The 17,993-nt window shown below is 39.1% G+C and overlaps 3 protein-coding genes across 3 annotated transcripts in view; 1 reads left to right on the top strand and 2 right to left on the bottom strand.

Moving 5' to 3' along the window:
• The window catches only part of LOC106648469 (serine-rich adhesin for platelets-like), a 94,663-nt gene extending 92,632 nt beyond the window's left edge, over positions 1-2,031 (bottom strand). Inside the window, exon 1 of the mRNA XM_023460310.1 lies at positions 2,011-2,031. Within this exon, the coding sequence (XP_023316078.1) occupies positions 2,011-2,031 (21 nt within the window). The remainder of the gene's footprint in view (positions 1-2,010) is intronic.
• Positions 2,032-5,299: 3,268 nt separating this feature from the next.
• LOC106648569 lies at positions 5,300-6,466 on the bottom strand. The gene is made up of 4 exons (XM_014365532.2): positions 6,285-6,466; positions 6,000-6,200; positions 5,671-5,934; positions 5,300-5,613 (listed from the first exon to the last, which is right to left on the bottom strand). The coding sequence occupies exons 1-4, from the start codon at positions 6,324-6,326 to the stop codon at positions 5,416-5,418; spliced, it is 705 nt and encodes a 234-aa protein (XP_014221018.1). The 5' UTR covers positions 6,327-6,466; the 3' UTR covers positions 5,300-5,415.
• An 8,073-nt stretch (positions 6,467-14,539) lies between these two features.
• LOC106648468 (chymotrypsin-1-like) lies at positions 14,540-15,152 on the top strand (the record flags this gene model as incomplete). The annotated part of the gene is made up of 3 exons (XM_023460309.1): positions 14,540-14,594; positions 14,664-14,965; positions 15,027-15,152. Coding segments are annotated over exons 1-3 (483 nt in total), but the record flags the coding sequence as incomplete, so codon positions are not given.
• Between the last annotated feature and the right edge of the window lie 2,841 nt (positions 15,153-17,993).

Genomic DNA, 17,993 nt, shown 5'->3' with positions numbered 1-17,993 from the left:
CAAGCGCGTTTACATGTGTGTATGGTCCGAGTATGACGCGCAGCGGCAGCTTTTAGATTGATCGATCATCTTGAAAGTTCAGAAGAAAGAATCGATACAGGCGATATAAACTTCTCGCGAGCTCGACTCATTTGTTTTTGTATAATTTTCGATCCACACCGAACTTTAAGCTTAAATAAGCTACGTACATAAGCTCGGACAGCTCCGACATCAAAGAAAAGATTTGCCTGCAAATATCATTATGATCAATGGCCTCGCTTCATGGCGCGAGTATTAAGAAGCTTCAAGTACTTCGCGGAGATGCGGCTGCTGCTGCGCTTAAAACTTTCTTATAAGCCTCATCTTACATTACGAGTTATATATCATCGTTGTTATTATTATTTTTCGTCCGCGAACTATAAAATCATGTTCGATCAAAGCTCGTTGTCTTCGATTATCGAATCGGCAGAAATTAATTCAAGGTCTCGAGGAAAATACAATGCAATTTTTAAAACTCAACGATTTTTAATCACGGAACTTAAAGACAATCGCGTGTACGAAAGGTACAGACGCACACAGAGCCGATCGCTCAACGAGCTCGCAGACTATGAGGCATTAAAAGCCTCGTTTAAAATAGATCGTTTCGCCGCTGCCACCGCCGTTGTGTGTGTATGTATGTGCCGCACTACTCTCGAACACTATTTGTTCGGCTCGGATGAATTCTTATACGCGAATCGACGTGTTATGTACGTGCGGATATATATGAGAACTTTTGACGCGAATAGTAGGTACGGCCCTCCCGACTCTCGAGATTCTATTTATCAAAATGTATACACACTCTAAACTTGGTATTATAAAAGCTCCGATTCACCGAGCGAGAGACCCTAAATAAGTAGCGTATAGCGTTTCCGCTTCTCGAATCTCTCTGTTGTATTATTATTATTCACTCACGCACGCACGTACACGTGGTGGTATAAAAGCGGAAATGAAGTTTTTCTTTTTTGACACATGCAAAACTTTCGGTTGTCTCGGTCGCATTATAAAAACTGACCGAAGTGGACGACAGCAGCGGCAGCAGCGCGTGGGTGTAGTCGTTCTCACGCGCTTGCGTCCGTGTGCTTGCGTCCGCGGAGTTTACGCGCGACGCGCCAAAAGTTCGAAATTATAGAGCATAGTGGCTAGTAGCTGTTTTGTAAACAATCATGATTTTCGCCGGTGGTGGTGCTACGATATGAATTCCACACAATTTTGTATACATACACGTAATGACGCTTTTGCTACGTCGACGACGGCTAGAGAGAGTTTATTTATACGTTTTTTTTTCGGTGCGCACCTCGAGAGTTCATTAGGCACACACATGTTTTGGGCGATGTATATAAAACAAAACATCGCATCCAGTGCCGATCGTAAAAAGGGACATGTTCGAGGCGACACATCGACGATCGAGACGACGGAAAATCTGGCTCATCGACAAAACACCGTCGTCTCGTTGCGTAACTCGCACCGTCACCGAGTAAATAATCAAAAAGTTTGACACATATCTCTGCGCGGGTTCATTTTAAATAAATGCCCGGCATGCCTGCCGGGGAGACTAACCGGCTTAGAGTCGCCTAAACTTTGTGTATATAAATATTGCACGCGCCGATAAAATTAATGCTAATTTGGTGATCGAACGAGTATTAATATAATATCGAACCGACATTTTTTTACTATTTTCGATGTCTCGAATATTTTTAAGTCCGTGATTCGCACGTCGCGAATAAATGTTCGTTGCGGAAAAATAACTCGAACCAACTAGGCTTGAACTCTCTTGCTAGCTCGAGCTCGAGATGTAATGTATGTCACTTGGTATACACGCGGGACTTATACTGCACTACTGTCACACGCGGCTACGCGTGTCACCGCGTGACGCGTATTATATATGCCAAACGCGGCTTGCCAAAAAAAAGAATCCATCGGCCCATCGGCTCGACGCACAGCTCGATTCAAGTGCACAATGAAAAAGCACAATGGGAAGAAAAAAAAACTTACGTAATGCCTGTAGGACGACATGTTGTGCGATGCGTCTTTTTTTCTACGTGATTATCATCGACGCCGCTGCACTTGGATTATTATCACGACACACCTGTCAATCGCAGGCACTGATTGACATCTCACGTATCATAACACTTGCACACCCACACATAACAACACGAGGCACAGGTCGAAAGCACCGACCGATGATGATTCTTCTCCTCCAAGCAGGGAAATTAACACACGAGCTGATGACGATAACGTGTCGTTGGCGCGAGTCGTCGTCCTCCACCTCTGAAAGCGCGGCGCGGCTAATATACAATACAATAAAACTTTTCTCTTTTATTGGTCGAGTGGAAAAAAAACTACCGCACTGGCGTCAGTTAGAGACGGAGAAGAGCCGATCACGGCGCACTAGTCGTGCGTGTGTGTATTATAGACAAAGCTCGGGAAGACCCGACGTCGAGTAGTGTTTTACGCGTATAGTATGAGTCCGTCGTGCTGCGGAGCCGGCGACGACCCCAGAGCGCGCAAAAGAGAGAGAGAGAGAGATCTCGGACGATCTATATACAACGCGCACGCACGCACGTACAGCAGCAGCCAAATGTTTCCGATCTCTTTTCCTCTTACTTTCTTCGCGCTTACGCTGCGCTGTGTTGGTTCGCTCGCACGCTCGCAAGCAGCATCAGCATCAGCAGCAGAGCTTCGGAGCAGCGCGGCCCTATTTTAAGAATAGCCTTATAATCTCTCTGTCTCTCTTTCTCACTCTCCACGCGGGGAGGTTCTCTCTCTTTCTCTCTCGCGCGTATATTATATCGTCTCTCCCTTCGACGATGACGGGCAGGGCAAACGACGAGCTTTCTTCATTTCTCTCTCTCTCTCTCTCTCTCTCTCTCACTCTGTGGCTCTGTCTCGATCGAGAGCTATTCTCTTGGGCTTGCTCGGCTTGGCTTGCCGTTCGTCTTCGTTCGCCCGTAACGAGAAGCCAGGCAGTGCAGACTCGCTCTCTCTCTCTCGCTCGCAGCACACACGCAGGGCGCCAAAGAAAATACAAAAGAAAAGAAAGAGAGAGAGAGAGAGAGAATTGAAGAAATTTGCCGACGAGATTTATAGATCGGCAGCAGTAGCTACGAGTCCAACGCAAATTAACCGATAACTGCTCCACGCATAGGTATACGATGTATATTTTAAACGCACGGGGCGCCAAAAAATAAAAGAGAGAGACAGAGAGAGACGCCGATGATATTATGCCGCCGTGTATCGCGCGGTGCGTAGTCGGTAGCGGCAACGAGAGAGATCGAGAGAGACTCGATGTAATAAGTATATGGAGATTCGAGTGAGCGAAATTTATGATTCGCGTTCGCAAGACTCACGTGTGTGTACGAGCCATACTTAGGAGCTCATTGAACTTGTCAAGTCTGCTCCTTCGATTCTCAATTTATCGATCGCAATCGGCCTTCTTTATCCTATTCTATAAGAGCGGTGGACCATTTTTAATCTTCGGGTAGTATATTTCGAAGTAGTATGTATAGTCTTCAAAAAGTTCATGATCAATTATGATCCCAATGATTACGATGTATCTTGCTACAATACAAAACGAATTCTGGGATATTAATACCTGTATATTTTCAAATGAATCATTTTATTGAATCAGAAAGCAACTGTTCAAGAGATGCAGGAATTGCAACTAACAATCTGAAAAAAAGGATCGTAGTCTGAAATGCCACGTCTGGTGGTTCAATTATCTAGAATGCATTGCGTGTAATGCAATATTGTGCGTGCAGCCTCGAGCCACGTGACTGAGTTAGTAGGCTCAATAGTGAAACCCAAACTCATAAGATTATTTTGACTTTGCCGCATGCAGATTTACAGACCAAAGGTACTCGCCATCTAGTGGTAGAGCCTTAAAATAAGTGATTGAAAATTTGACTACATTTTTCGAAACAATCAAATTGTTGTTTTTGCATCTCAATTTTAGTAAAAAAAAAGTTGTATTAAATAAATAGTCAAAAGCAAGTTCATCATCGATAGTTTATTTAAAAGTCATTTTCGGCCAGAAGACCGTTATTGATGTCGAGAAATTCTACCAAGGAGATACTTAACAAGAATTTAGTCAACAAATAAAAATCTCGAGTTAACTAAACTCTACTTGTGGCAATAGGAATCCATGAAACTCGAATCGGAATATGTATATGTCTGCTAACGATGTAGACCAAGTTGAATCCATGATATGGGAGCAAATAATGAGGACTTTGTTCCCATAATAATAAAAATAACAAATAAAAATCACAAATAAAAGTTTTGAATTATATTCAACTTATTGAATAGCAATACTTGTTAAGTATTGTATTCTGAGCAATTCTTACCCGTAAAATTGCTATTTTATTTCGCGCCCCAGTTTTATTTATTAAATAATACGGCAGTAGACGCGGTGCCTCCTTGCATCAAACAGTCAACAAGTATTTTACAATGTTGTTGATACAAGTTATTTTTTCAAATCGCGATAGCTAGATGCTACTTTGGCATTCTCTTAAATAAAATAGCAATTTTGCTGGTAAGGATTGCTCAGCAGACAATACATAACTGGCCCTCAGCTGAAATCGGGCCGGCACTTGTTAGGTAAGTGCCGATAAAAATATAAATTAAATAATTAGAGTCAAAAATAATAACATCTGCTCTTGTACACAAATAACGATGAGTTTGGAAAGAGGACTCGGTAGCTCAAATGGTAGAGTACGCGCCGGCTATAGGCGTGTGGCACTGGTTCGAGTCCAGTCCGATTCCTAACTTTTTCGTTTGTGTACAATTTATTTAATAAAATTCGGGTTAAGTAAAGGGTTGAATTATCATCGTTTGATTTTTTCGACTCTTGATTAAGGTAAAATATATATAAAATCGTGAGTTTTCTAAGAGGATGCCAAAGTAGCATCTAGCTATCGCGATTTAAAACAATAACTTGTATCAACAGCATTGTAAAATACTTGTTGACTGGTTGATGCAAGGAGGTACCGCGTCTACTGCCGTATTATTTAATAAATACTTGTTAAAATGAATTTTAGGACTCAAATGGAAAATTTTCATCCCTGAAGCCGTCCAACTCGGAGCTTTTATGCATGTGCCAGTCCTGCCGCATGAATGGTCACATGTACATAGCGCAAGGAAAGTCACAGTATAGTTGCAGTACAATTACTTACGAGCAATGTCAAGATTCAAAATATCCCCGGCAGTCTACGACGAACCGTTGACGTCCGCTGATATAAGAAGTAATTGTTCGCGAATCGGGTGTATCGAATCAATAAAATTATCGTCTAGGTGTAAGAATTTTATTATTATCATTTTTCTAAACCGATTGAAAGTAATGCAAATCTTTCAATTCAATTTCTGGAAATGAGATCCTGATCTGAAAATCGAGAGTCATGTACACTATACAGGGATCAATTTGACGAGACATTTTCTGACGTCATCTTCCGCTGCACGGAATTGGGCTATCAATACATCGAAAGCTGTTTGTTTTTCGCACGCCTCCAAGTCTTTCAACAATTTATGGTGTTGATCTCTCAACTTCCACAAATTGACCTGTCCATGTGTCTTCCTCTCAAGCTCGTCGATGGCATCCTTAGCCTGAAAAAATCAATGACGATATTTTTTTTTTTCATATAAACAAGCGGTTATTCTTACGTCTTTCAAGCACTCGGTATCGTCGAGGCACTGTTTGACCGCCTTGACATAAACGTCAACGTTCAAGATTGTCTTGTCGATCGCCTGGAGGACCTCGTTCACCGGCTTCAGGTGATTCGGCAAAGCGGTGTCGACGCAGTAGCGCAGGACGTTTTTGCTGTAAGCTATTTCGAGCGTTATGGCGTAGGACTTGGACATGCAACTGGATGAGTCGTTTGACATCGAGGCTGCCGCGAGGAGTATTTTATCTTTCGTCGAACTTAACTAAATCGCCATTAAGAATACTTTTTACAGGTACAAAAGGGTGACAATTATAAAAAAATGCTTACGAAGCCTTGAGCTAGGAACTCTGAGACAAGCTTGTCGCGCTTTTTCACGACCTCCTCCTTTGACTTTATCATGTCTGTTTTAATTTTATTCACTTGCTGGCGGGTCTCGGTCAGACTTGGCTTCATGGTATCTTCCAAATGGTCAACCAAGACCTTCAGCTGGTCCTTGCCATCGCCTTCTACCGATCGAGCTTGCGCTCCCTGTGAAAAAAATGTTCGCTGCGTGAATAGGTGAAAAATTAATTCTAAATACTAAAGTGGCAAAACTCGTGAGTTTATATTTACGCAGACGAGGAACAATACGGCCAAAGCGATGGTCAGCTTCATGATTCGATTACTTTGTGGACTACTGTGTTTAAACGGATCCAAGCATCAGATTATTGTAGTCGAATTGGATTAGATTGTCAATCAATTGTTGTTAGTTTAAGAAAGTGCCCAGTCAGCAGTCGGTAACACATTGTGTCGCACCGCGTATAAATATACATTGTGTTAACGATCATAACCTCATTATTCGAGCAGAAAATTTTGGCTGCGCGTTTTTATGTAAAACTCGTGAACCATAAAAGGCTACGAGATTGCGCCGCATTGGGTGAATCACGACACTCAACTATTTTGTATGTAACTTTGGTAATAAAAAAAATATTAATATGAAAAAATATGAAATTGAAGAAGAGCTGTTTTACTTCACATCTGTAGTACTTTCAAGAAGTTAATTCCCTTGAGTTATTCCAACTGAAGTTTCAAATAATATTAAAAAAATGCATTATTTCATTTGTTTATAACTTTGTTTTTAACAATGTTTCGTGAATTTTTTTCGAAAAATCAACTCAACAACTTGAAAAGTATTTGCAAAATATTTTAGTGTAGTGATTTACCTAATCTGATGCAGTCTCGTAGCTTTTTATGACAAACGACTTTCAACTTTCTAAAAATGTATGTTAGTTTCATATAAAATATGTGAGAACTATGTGAAAATATGATACAATTTATAATAATTACTGATAAATTTTATGAAAAAAACTGTATAATTATTATGATACATCAATAAATGATTATTTTATAAGTTATTTATGAATGTGTTGTAAATTTCGCACGAATATAAAATAGCTCTTTGTTTAAAAAATTGAGCAATTTTCATGTTCATTTCACGAAAATTTTTTATATTTAAATTGTTTAAAGCACTAACAGAAGTATCTTTTTAAACTCAGTAGCTATAAAAAGGCTCCAACAAGTCTTAAGTTCATAACACTTCGCTTGAGCGACTATTTTAAAAAGAAACGAATTTCGGCAAAAATGCCAGAAGAAGAACAAAAAATTTTTAAATTAATAAAAGAATACATGTTAATTTTTGAATTCCAAGCACGATTTTTTTCGGTTGGCGCACACAGTTTGGTGGACAAAGGGGACATATTCGTTTATAAAGTTTTCGACTCGTCCAACAGATGGAGTATTGTAAATCCACAAGTGGCAAAACAAACTGAACTGTATATAAAAGTTCATCTTAAAAAATCAATCCAATAATATTCAGTCAATCTATCAGTCCGCCTCATCAATTTCGTAAAAAAATCACTACGAGTGCTGCCAACAGTGCGTCAAAAGTCAAAACTCGCTTCTCAGTCTCTCGATTCAAGCTTGCTTGACCGTCGCAGGTATCGACCCTTCCAACGATCGAAAGCTAAAAGCTCGACCGATCCGCTCGCTCGATCACACGCTGCGCCTGAGGAGCTTGTTGAGCTTGACGCCAGGTGGCGGCTCGCTCGTTTTTTTTGTACACACACACACAGAAGCCGTGTCTACAAGCAAAAATAACGCGACTTTTTCGTAACGATCTAATAATACCGGTAACCAAGATTTTGCGTTTCTAAAATAGAACTTGAAATTTCTATACACGTAATATTTCGCGCCTCTGTATGTGCGCGCGTGTGTGTGTGTGTGCGCGCGCGTTGTTGTGCATGAATCACGGGATTATTTGAATGATCTTGCGTGCTGATGCTGCCCGATGAAAAGCTGCCATGTACATGCGATTGTGTCGCTGCGAGCATTGCGGATGAATGTGTGTGTGCGTATGTGTATGCAAGCTGAAATCGGCACACCTCCGAATTACCTACAACTAATTATCTCGAGATAAAAAAAGGGTTTTTTCTTAAGCTCTCAACTGATAAGCCAAATCTGTCTCTCTTTCGTGCATATTCGAGATGCTATCGCATCGCGATTTGCGCGTGCCAAAAATACACCCCGTACCTCCCGATATAGGTGTGTAATGTGGAGGCGCAGCAGCAGCAGCGGCGGCGGCGTTCGCGTAAATACTCGGGGTGCACGTAAATACAAAGGAAAGTCACAACCACCCGAGAGACGTATATAAGCGCAGCAATAAAAGTCCATATATGAGTGCGCGTGGAATTTCTGACTCTGTCTGCGAGTCAAATTTAATATAGACTCTCCTCGTAGCGGGGCATTCTTATAATTATAAGGATGATTATTGCTCTTGGCGCATCTGCCCAAGTGTTGAATTAAATCATCGAAACGTGTGACGATTGAAAAAAGTTCGCCAGTGGTAGCAGTAGAGAGACACACTTGACAATTTGCCGATTTTATAGAGCGGAAAATCTCGAAGAAACTCGTAAATATCTGCCACTGTATACAGCGCCTCTCTCTCTCTCTCTCTACTAGCCTTTTCGATATATATTATCGCGTGCTCGTGTGCACTTTCAAGAATAACTCGCCCGATATACGCACTATTATGGCTTGCCAAAGTTTTGCGCGTACTTATTTGCCGCTGCTACTGCTGCTTCGCCTTCTGGAAAACGGAACGTAAATGTGTGTATAATGGTCAATGGGCGATTGGCGCGCTGGCGCAGTACGGGGCAGTAGTAGCTGCAGCAGTAGTAGTAGCTGCAGCAGTAGTAGTAGTAGTAGAAGGCCAATGACAAGTTTCGACCGACCGCGTCCGAGAGCGCATGAGTTTCGATGATCGCTGCGCTAGGCTGGCTGTGCTGCTGCTGCTGCTTTAGAGCATGCAGTGTATAGAAGTATACGAGACTCTAAAAATGAACGATCGGATGATTGAAAATTCATTAAGATGATTCGATGTTGTATCTCGTTTCTTCATGCAAATACCGACTGGTCGAGCTTATTATCATTACCTTGTGTAAAAATCACGTATACTTCGATCGAGGATAACTATTTCTTTTTTTCAAGCAAAAGTGTTTGCGCGCATAAAGGCGCAAATATGCTGCAAAATTTTCTCCCGGCAAAACGTGGAATCTTCGCGCCGGTCTATGCGAAGTTTTACTAAAAATATACCACACACATACACATAATATGGCAACGCTCGTGTGCATGCGTGTGTATGAGGAAATATTTTCTCCGTTGGACCGCGCTATGTTATAATCCTCTCCAAAGCAGAAATAGAAAAGCAGTTTCTCCATCGGCTTTTTACCCTCGTTTAAGTGGGTACCATTTTTCTCCATTCAAAAGTGATAATCGAATAATTACGACTAATTATGGTTGCTGACTTATCGATATTTTTTTGGTGAATTTTTCTTTAATACAGACATCTATTTTTGGGTATTAAAATCAAGTATAGAGGAAAAGGATGCAAAAATTATAATTTACAATTAAATTAAAAAGTATTTACTTATTAAGTTTGGCAGAATTAATTCAAATTAATCAACAACGTGCCGTTCTTGCTCCACACACCTTTGTCACAATTCATTTTTGTGCAGTAATAGTTATCTCCTGTGAGAGTGCAACCGCACATATTGCAATACAAAAAGAACCCAGAATTTGGTTTATAAACTTGTCCCCGAGCCAAGGATTCGACGTAATCCTTTGACAAATCCGCCTGTATGCGAGTTCCGTCGCGATTCCAGGGGTCACGATCGCAGAATTTCTTAGTGCAGTCAGCGGTAAGGCCGTCGTACGAGCAAACGCATTTGTTGCAGTAGTCATTGAAGGTGCTCTTTGGTTCGCAGATTTGCGTGCTCTTCCACATCAATGGATTTGCCAAAAGTTGCTGGAAATGAGAATAATAATATTTTGTACCTCTGATTAATGAACAATGCATGTCTAATTAAATTATTTTGATGTATAATATGATGTTTACCTCAGATCGAAGCAATGATCAAGAAAACGAAGAAAGCAGTCTTCATTGTTTTGAATTATTTTTTACTTGAATTGAGTGAAGGACTCGGACGTCTTGCTCGGACTACGAGAGACTAATAATTTTAATTACTCCAGCGCAAATTTTTTATTAAATAAAGTGCATAATAATGTTGTGAACTGTAATAAAAAGTAAAAAAGTGTAAAAAAATGTAAGATTGCTAACGATTTCGGACTTGTGATACGTTTTTCTACACTTTTTTACATTTTATTAAAGTTTATTGCATTTGTTTACCTATAATTAGAGAGATGAAAACTCTATGAATTCAAGCTCATTAAAGTTACATGGAAAAAGTAAAGAAGTATAAAAAAACATAAAATTCTGTAATAATAATTTTAAATGTTACAATTTTTGATTATGAGTTTCAAATTCCAGTCAAGTCCGCGTGTGATTGCATCGACCACAGCAAGACTTCATTATTGACCTTCATGTGTGTCAATAAAACATGATTTTTCTCTGAATTTCCTGTATTCTTGACTCATATCATGTTCAATAATGAAGTCTGATTGTCTGCCGAAGACAAAAATTTATCAGAAGTTGTATTTTGGTGTATCGATGAACATATTACAATATTGGCCATATCGCTGGATACGAACATGTTTATTTTTGTCACTGAGGCTGAAATTTAGAAAATAAGGTACTTGGAATTTATGAATATGATTTTTGACATCAAATTTGAATTCCTCATCAAATTTTACATAAAAAATCATGTTTCAATCATTTTTTCATATTCACTCTTGGAAAGCAGAATAAAATGTGAAAAATCAAATTATAACTTTGATCCAAGGGGGGGGGGGGAGGGCAGTTGACGCTATATAGCCCATATACAATATACATATCCATCATAACTTGTCTTAATTTATTCATAAAAATCAATACATTTTTTTCACGAAAATCACTTGCTGTGGTCGATGCGATCACACGCGGATAGCATGTTGAAGAAAATGTAAAAAAGTGTAAAAAAGTGTAGAAAAATGTGATTTTATGCTGCCTTTTTTAATGCATTGGCTGTTCGAAATCGCTAGTAATTTTTGCATTAATATGATGGTTTTAGTTACTACTTTTACTTTTTCTTGAACGATTTTTTTTCCGTCGGGGTAGTCATAATTTCATTTTATATACTAAACTAAATTTGAATAAAAAGATATGGAATGGCTTTTTATCAATTCTAATTCGTAAAGCAAAAGTTACACTAATAATGTTTAATATATTTTTGTTTTAACAAAATGTACCGATGATAACCGATGAAGGTCAGTTTCTAATTTTGAGTACCATCACTTTTATTATAACACTTATACATTTTTAACGATCATTATAGGTCCTATAATTTAAAAAACAAAGTTATATGGTAAAAAAAAACATTATCTAATCTTCGAAAAAAACATTGGTCAAATTCTTTTATTAGCGGTCAACTTGAGATAAAGTTAAGAGCATAAGTCAAATCAGCTGCAGAATCTGGTGTAAACATAAAAAAATATGATGCAAATTCAAAGATCGTTCATTACAAGAAACAAAAAATGGACTAGCAAACTTGAAAAATATATTGAGGATGTGTAACTCGTGTAAAAGTTTTCCATATGAAGATGAATTTTTAGTCTTTGATATGAAATTCATTATTTTATAAGTAAAAGATACATTGCATTGACAATATAGCCTAAAAGAACTATGAATCACATGAAAGAGCAAAACAATTAACTATGTCGATAGGTGACTGCGATAATAGATGGACTCCATTGTTTCTGCGTATTGAAGAAAAACTGAAAAAATCAGAGCTTGTTCATTAACAAATTAAAGCTTCTTCCGAATAATATATTGCATTATTTCTAACTGTTAATGTTAATGAAAAATAAATAATCTTTTTATTCGGAAAAAATATTTCTAGTCTGACCTTTGGACGAAAAAATTAATTTTTTTATTATTATCATTTTAAATTCATACGTTACAATTATGGGTTTTAAGCTTATGAAGAAAAGAACACCCTTCGAGAGTACAATGCATATGAGTCAATGCATACACCATAGTGTGATGCAGCTGAATCAAGCCTGAGGAGAATTCAATCTAGTTTATAAATTTAGTGAACCAAATTGCCTTATACTATGCCTAATTCACAATCTCCTTTGTATGAGAAAGCAATATTCTACACAAAAATGACGTGCATTTGTTTGAAATTTTTAACAAAAAAAAACATCAGCCGTGGAATTCGACTGTCTCTCTTTCTTTTCTCTCTCTTTTGCATCGGCGCGGCCGGCTACACAGTCGTAGCGCGTTTTCTTTGCGTTTCAGGTCAAAAATAGAGAAACCAAGCGCGGCGCTTTTCTCACCACTACTCGTCGCTACTCCGAGCTTTCTCGCGCGCGCGCCGATATATAATACATACTATACGGTGATACAAGATGTTACATATGGGCGCGCTCGACTATCAACGCCGAAATACATACACCCCGCAACGTTTCGTCGTCGTCGCGATGCTCGCTCGCTCGCTCGCTGGATTTATTTACGGGCCTTTTGTTCGTTGTGTGCTTTTGTAATTTTAATGGCCGATTAGGTTTTTGCTGCTGCTGCTGCTGCTATACGCGTTCGGGCGTGTGCGCGTTGCGTTTTGGAACGGGCGACATTGCTTAATAAATAGAGAGAAAGAGAGTTTATAACTTCTATTTTGGCCGAGCGTGAAATCTCCGCGGCGCAAAACTCTCGAGTAGCGGACTTCGGCCCGCGCAAGCTATGAGTTTACGATGATGTTTGGCAATTTCGAATATCAACACCCAATGATCGATGGGCATTTATCGTTTGGAACGTATATGCTTGTATACTTTTCATCAAAGGATCAGGTAGCGCACGGCAGAGGTAGTACGTGACAGGCTATTATTAAGAGCCCGAGCGCCCCTCCCTCGCACCTAACTTACATTTTATTATTTCGACGGAACTTATTGGGCTCTCCGGTCGTAAACTTGGGTAACCATCAAAACCATTGACCGAATCGTTCGCGTTCCCGATTTTGTCGCGCACTCCGCTGAACTCGATGTATAACATAGTACATACCCAAAATTGAAACTTTTTTTTCATAAGTTTGTATAAATATAAATATCGTGTACATTTTAATCTGGCTATCGATCTGATGTTTTCTGGTGTACTAATTTTTGGCACGCACTCGCTGCATATACATCCTCATTAAGCTCAAATGATACGTGCCAAGAAGTTTCATCTCTCGCTAATGTGTAACTCTGATTAAAGCGACGATAAAAGCTCCGAGTTTGTATCGACGATTTTTGGTACAAGAGTAAGCAACGATGTTTCAACGAGTATAACAATGCACGCGATTCATTATTTCTTCGTCAAGTTCACCCGCGATTTTGCGTATCGATCAATCGGAGGGTCTCGAGCTCCTGTGTTTATAAACGCACAGACTCGCATAGACACGAATCGGTAAGTTTAAATCGCTATGAGAGTCAAGATCTCTTTGGTACATGGGCATGCATGAATACACAGAGAAAGAGAGAGTGAGTGAGACGACGCTCTCTCTCTCTCTTTTGGTGCAGCGGGTGCGTATGTAAAATTAGAAAATTGGGCCAACAAGAAGAAGAGAGAGAGAAAGAGCTTACGGATTATTCGTTAGCTGCGTCGCACATCAGCAGCACTCGCTCGGAGAGCTATATGGTAGTAGTTATGACTTGGAAGCAGCGGCGGCGAACGCGATCGAGATTAAATTGAGATATCGATCTCGTGCAGCATGTGCATGAGTTTGTACCCTTAATGCGGAAGCAATAACTGCGCGCCCCGCTGTATAGGATCGAATTGGCGAGATTATATCGTGCGCTTGCCGCGCGAGCTTTCGGCAAAAAGCTCGGGATCCGATGCTGCGAGCTCGAGCGAAGCTGGTAGAGAGAGAGGCGCACTTTTTAGGTCACGATTTGCAAATATATTTGTTTATTATGAAAACAACGAGACGGATGAGCGAAAATAATATTTTGCATGCGAGATTATTGCATAAATACGTCGAAGAGAGAGGCTAACGCTAAATCAACCGAATCGACTCGTTGGATACTTTGTGAAAGAGTATAGCGTATGGAGTAACGAAAGCTCAATATGTTGGAATATTTTTCGACGCCGATTTTCCTTAATATTAATGTTTCCATTCAAAGCGCCTGACTAGGCTGTAAAGTAAAATCCATAAAAATCGAACAAACGAATAATGCACGTGCAAGATAACGTGCACGATTTTATTGAACCACGAAAAAAATTCAATAGAGTATTGACGAAGTAACAAGATTAATACTCTTATTGATAATAAAATTAACTTTGCCGGTATTTTTTTATTATCATCTTAAAATTCAATTTCAATTAAATTCAAGCCATTGACTGGAGCGCATTGATTGGAAGAATGAATTTCTTCGTGGTCTCAATCATATTCACCCTATTTTTTGGGTGTCACGCAAGTATATACCATTAATTTTGTTATTTGTTCGCATACAATACGTATTGTTAAACAATCTCATTCGAATCAGAGCTACGGATCCTCGAAGGTACCGAAGCCGACGAAGGCAGTTTTCCGTATCAAGCCTCGTTGCAGCTCGAGCGCGATCACTTCTGCGGCGCGTCGATCTTAAACAAACGTTACCTGCTGACCGCGGCGCACTGCGTCGCCATCGACAACGAGAACGCGACGGCCGGCGAGGATTTGGAGGACAGAAAAGTTTTATGGGATCCAAAATATTTGAACGTCGCCGTCGGCTCGGTTGATTTAGAGAGCAACGACTCGACGAGCTACGACGTCGAGAAGCTGTACAAACACGAAGAGTATGGAAAGGTGAGCCATATACACGCGTATTTGAACGAAGGAGAGAATATAGCAGATTTGTTTTTTATAGTCGTTCGAGACGGGAAGTTACGATATCGCACTGATCAGAGTGTCGAGAGACATCGAGTTCAACGATAGAGTGCAACCTGTAAAATTGGCCTCTTCTCGAGACGACATACCCGAAGACGGTGGTCTGATAATTATTTCTGGATGGGGTTCCACCGAAGTGAGTGATAAAAATTTCGATATGAAAATCAAGATTACATTCAAAAAATGTATCACTGACGCCTTTACAGTTTTTTGTCGACGAACCGGTGAAAAGATTACGATACGCCCGCACTCGTCTCTACGATCTCGAAAGATGCATCGTGGACTGGAAGCCTCTCGCCACCTTCACCAAAGTCGACCACACGTTTCTGTGCGTGAAAGGAGACGAGCGACAGTACAAGGTAAAAAATATCGCTTTCTTCTTTTTAGCGTGCAAATTACGTTAAAACATCATGAGTTTTGATCGTTATGATTCAGGGTGACTCGGGAGGGCCGGCAGTCAATGGCAGAGGAGTTCAAGTGGGAATCGTGTCCGGTGGCATTGGACTTCGACCCGATCTGTTGACCAATGTATTGCATTACGCTGATTGGATTTCTGAGCGCATCGGTCTGTCCGAATGATTTTAGAGGTTCGGCTGTAATATCAAACATTATGTGACTACTTATTATTTTATGTGATTACTTTTTATTTTACTCACATATAATTATTTTCATTTTGCCACTTTCAGATTTATTGATAGGGGTATTCGTCATCTAGTGGCGGAGATTGCAGTCAATTTTAATTGAATCCTCATAAATGTTTTAGAAATTTCAATGAGAATGTTTAAATTCGCTTACACAATCAAATCATTTTTGTTCATTTTTGCATTAAAAATGATGCATGTAATTATACTTTCATGTAATTTTCTGATATAATTTTAAGTACATTAAATTTCAACGAATATTTTATGTAAAAGTACCTTAAATAAAGGAACCTCAAATAAACCTGCTTCTCATCGGCTTTCTACCCTCGATTAGTGGCAACAATTTTTCTCGATTCAAAAATGAAAATCAAATAATTATGTCTAATTAGATGTTCAAGTACCGATAATTTTTTAACAACATTTTTTTTACACTAGTCATCCTTTATTTGTCAGAAGCAGATGATTAAAAAACTGCATAAAACTGTTCTTACCAAATAAGGTCTATTCGTCGGATAATAAAGTAAAGTATTGATGAAAAGGAGCAATAAAAATATCATTTACAATTGAATTAGAAAATATTTATTTATCAAGATTATCAGAATTAATTCAAATCAATCAACAATATGCCGTTCCTGCTCCACATACCTTTGTCACAATTCATTCTTGTGCAGTGGTAGTTATCTCCTGTGGGAGTGCAACAGCACACATTGTAATACAAAAAGAACCCAGAATTTGGTTTACAAACTTGTCCCGGAGCCAAAGATTCGACGTAATTCTTTGACAAGTCCACTGGTATGCGAGCTCCGTCGCGATTCCAGGTGTTTTGTTTTTCGATCTTACAGAGATTTTCTTCGAAAAAGGAATTAAAAATACCAGCGGACTGGGTCAGATATATACTCGTGCTTCCAATATCTTGCCGCTTGTGGAAACTGTTGTCCGCTGAACGACATCTAGCGGCAGATAACCACAAAGGTAAACCTTGCATAAAATTGATTGTTTTTTTTTCGATTTTATCGCGTGCACTAATCTCTAATCGCGAGCTCTTCACATGTAGAGTAAATCGATTTGTTTCGCACAGTCTACAAACATAATTATCTCATTGTTTAGGTGGAATTTCGAGTATCGAAATTTTCATCCTCATTTCTTGAACGTGAACTTTTCTATAAACGCGTTTTGTATAAAATCAGTCGATCAAAGCACTATCATCGACGGCAAGTTTACAGCTCGTATGAATTTCGATTGTGTACTATTACCAATGCTCAGGTGTGAATATACACCGCGTAATCGAGAGAAACTTTGAGACTAGTTTAAATCTTGACTTTCGGTAGTATATCGACGGAAAATGATCGATAACAAGTAGATTTCTGGAATAAAAGTGAGAATGGGTACTATTTTTTTTTTTTTTATTCAGTATGTTGGGCATTTTCACACACTTATGATGTTAATAAAACACATAACTCGCCGAATTGAAGGCATACTCGGACATGGTATAAAGCAAACCCTTACCTAATTTTGGCGAAAGTTTTTCGCATCGCTTTGCGGCTGTATAAATTGCTGAAATTTCAATCATCGTAAATGATCGAATATTGTAGACATTCACAGAATAAACAATGAAAATATAGTATCCTTTGTCGTGACATTGACCAGGAACAAATTGATAGGTATTCTTTTGTTCGACTTTTCATAAAATTACACCAGTTTCTTCCTCCCAGAAAAGTTGAATTAGCTATACGAATTATAAAAAGAACCAGTAAATTCAAGGCTTGTATGCAATCATATTAAATGTGATCAAGGTATTATCGCCGGTTTTTGTGACGAAAAATGCTATATGGGACCTTATGTGTTTTCCCTTACGTAAGCTGCTGCATCTGCATTTTAGCCCGAGTAAAATCAGCTATATGGGGCGAAATTTCTCAAAACTCCTAGCATCGCGCAACAGCGTTTTTGAGCGAAATTGTTCAATTTCTAACTCGCTCTGAAAGTACCTAAACTAACCTGGAAAAAAAACCAACCAGTGATTTCGATAGGAAATTTCCTCAGCTTTCCGATGGTGAGGTCCAATTTCCCATAATTTTCCATTTTCCCCTCGGAAAATGCAAGTAAATTTTCAAACTTGAATATGTTAAAATGCATCATAATTTTTTGTGTTTTTTATTATTTTAATAGAAAGCTGAGGTCTTTTTACATAAAAAACAGTTATTTTCAAAGTTCAACTTACACAAATGACAATGTAATTCAACTAGAAAAATAAATAAAAATATAGTTTTTGTGCGATTTTTTCTCAGCTTTCACGTGGTGTAGTCGGA

The sequence above is a fragment of the Trichogramma pretiosum genome, unplaced genomic scaffold, assembly GCF_000599845.2.
Source record: "Trichogramma pretiosum strain Unisexual culture from Peru unplaced genomic scaffold, Tpre_2.0 scaffold77, whole genome shotgun sequence".
Classification (NCBI taxonomy): domain Eukaryota; kingdom Metazoa; phylum Arthropoda; class Insecta; order Hymenoptera; family Trichogrammatidae; genus Trichogramma; species Trichogramma pretiosum.
Note: the sequence above shows the minus strand (reverse complement) of the source record. Positions and strands in the feature narration are given on the sequence as shown.

What these genes read in the sequence shown, in the direction of transcription:
- LOC106648569 (XM_014365532.2), bottom strand. Translation starts at nt 6,326, where the DNA reads ATGAAGCTGACCATCGCTTTGGCCGTATTGTTCCTCGTCTGC. An exon ending in CCGTATTGTTCCTCGTCTGC is followed by an intron (nt 6,201 to 6,284) that starts GTAAATATAAAC and finishes TTTTTTTCACAG; the next exon opens with GGAGCGCAAGCTCGATCGGT. An exon ending in ATACCGAGTGCTTGAAAGAC is followed by an intron (nt 5,614 to 5,670) that starts GTAAGAATAACC and finishes TGATTTTTTCAG; the next exon opens with GCTAAGGATGCCATCGACGA.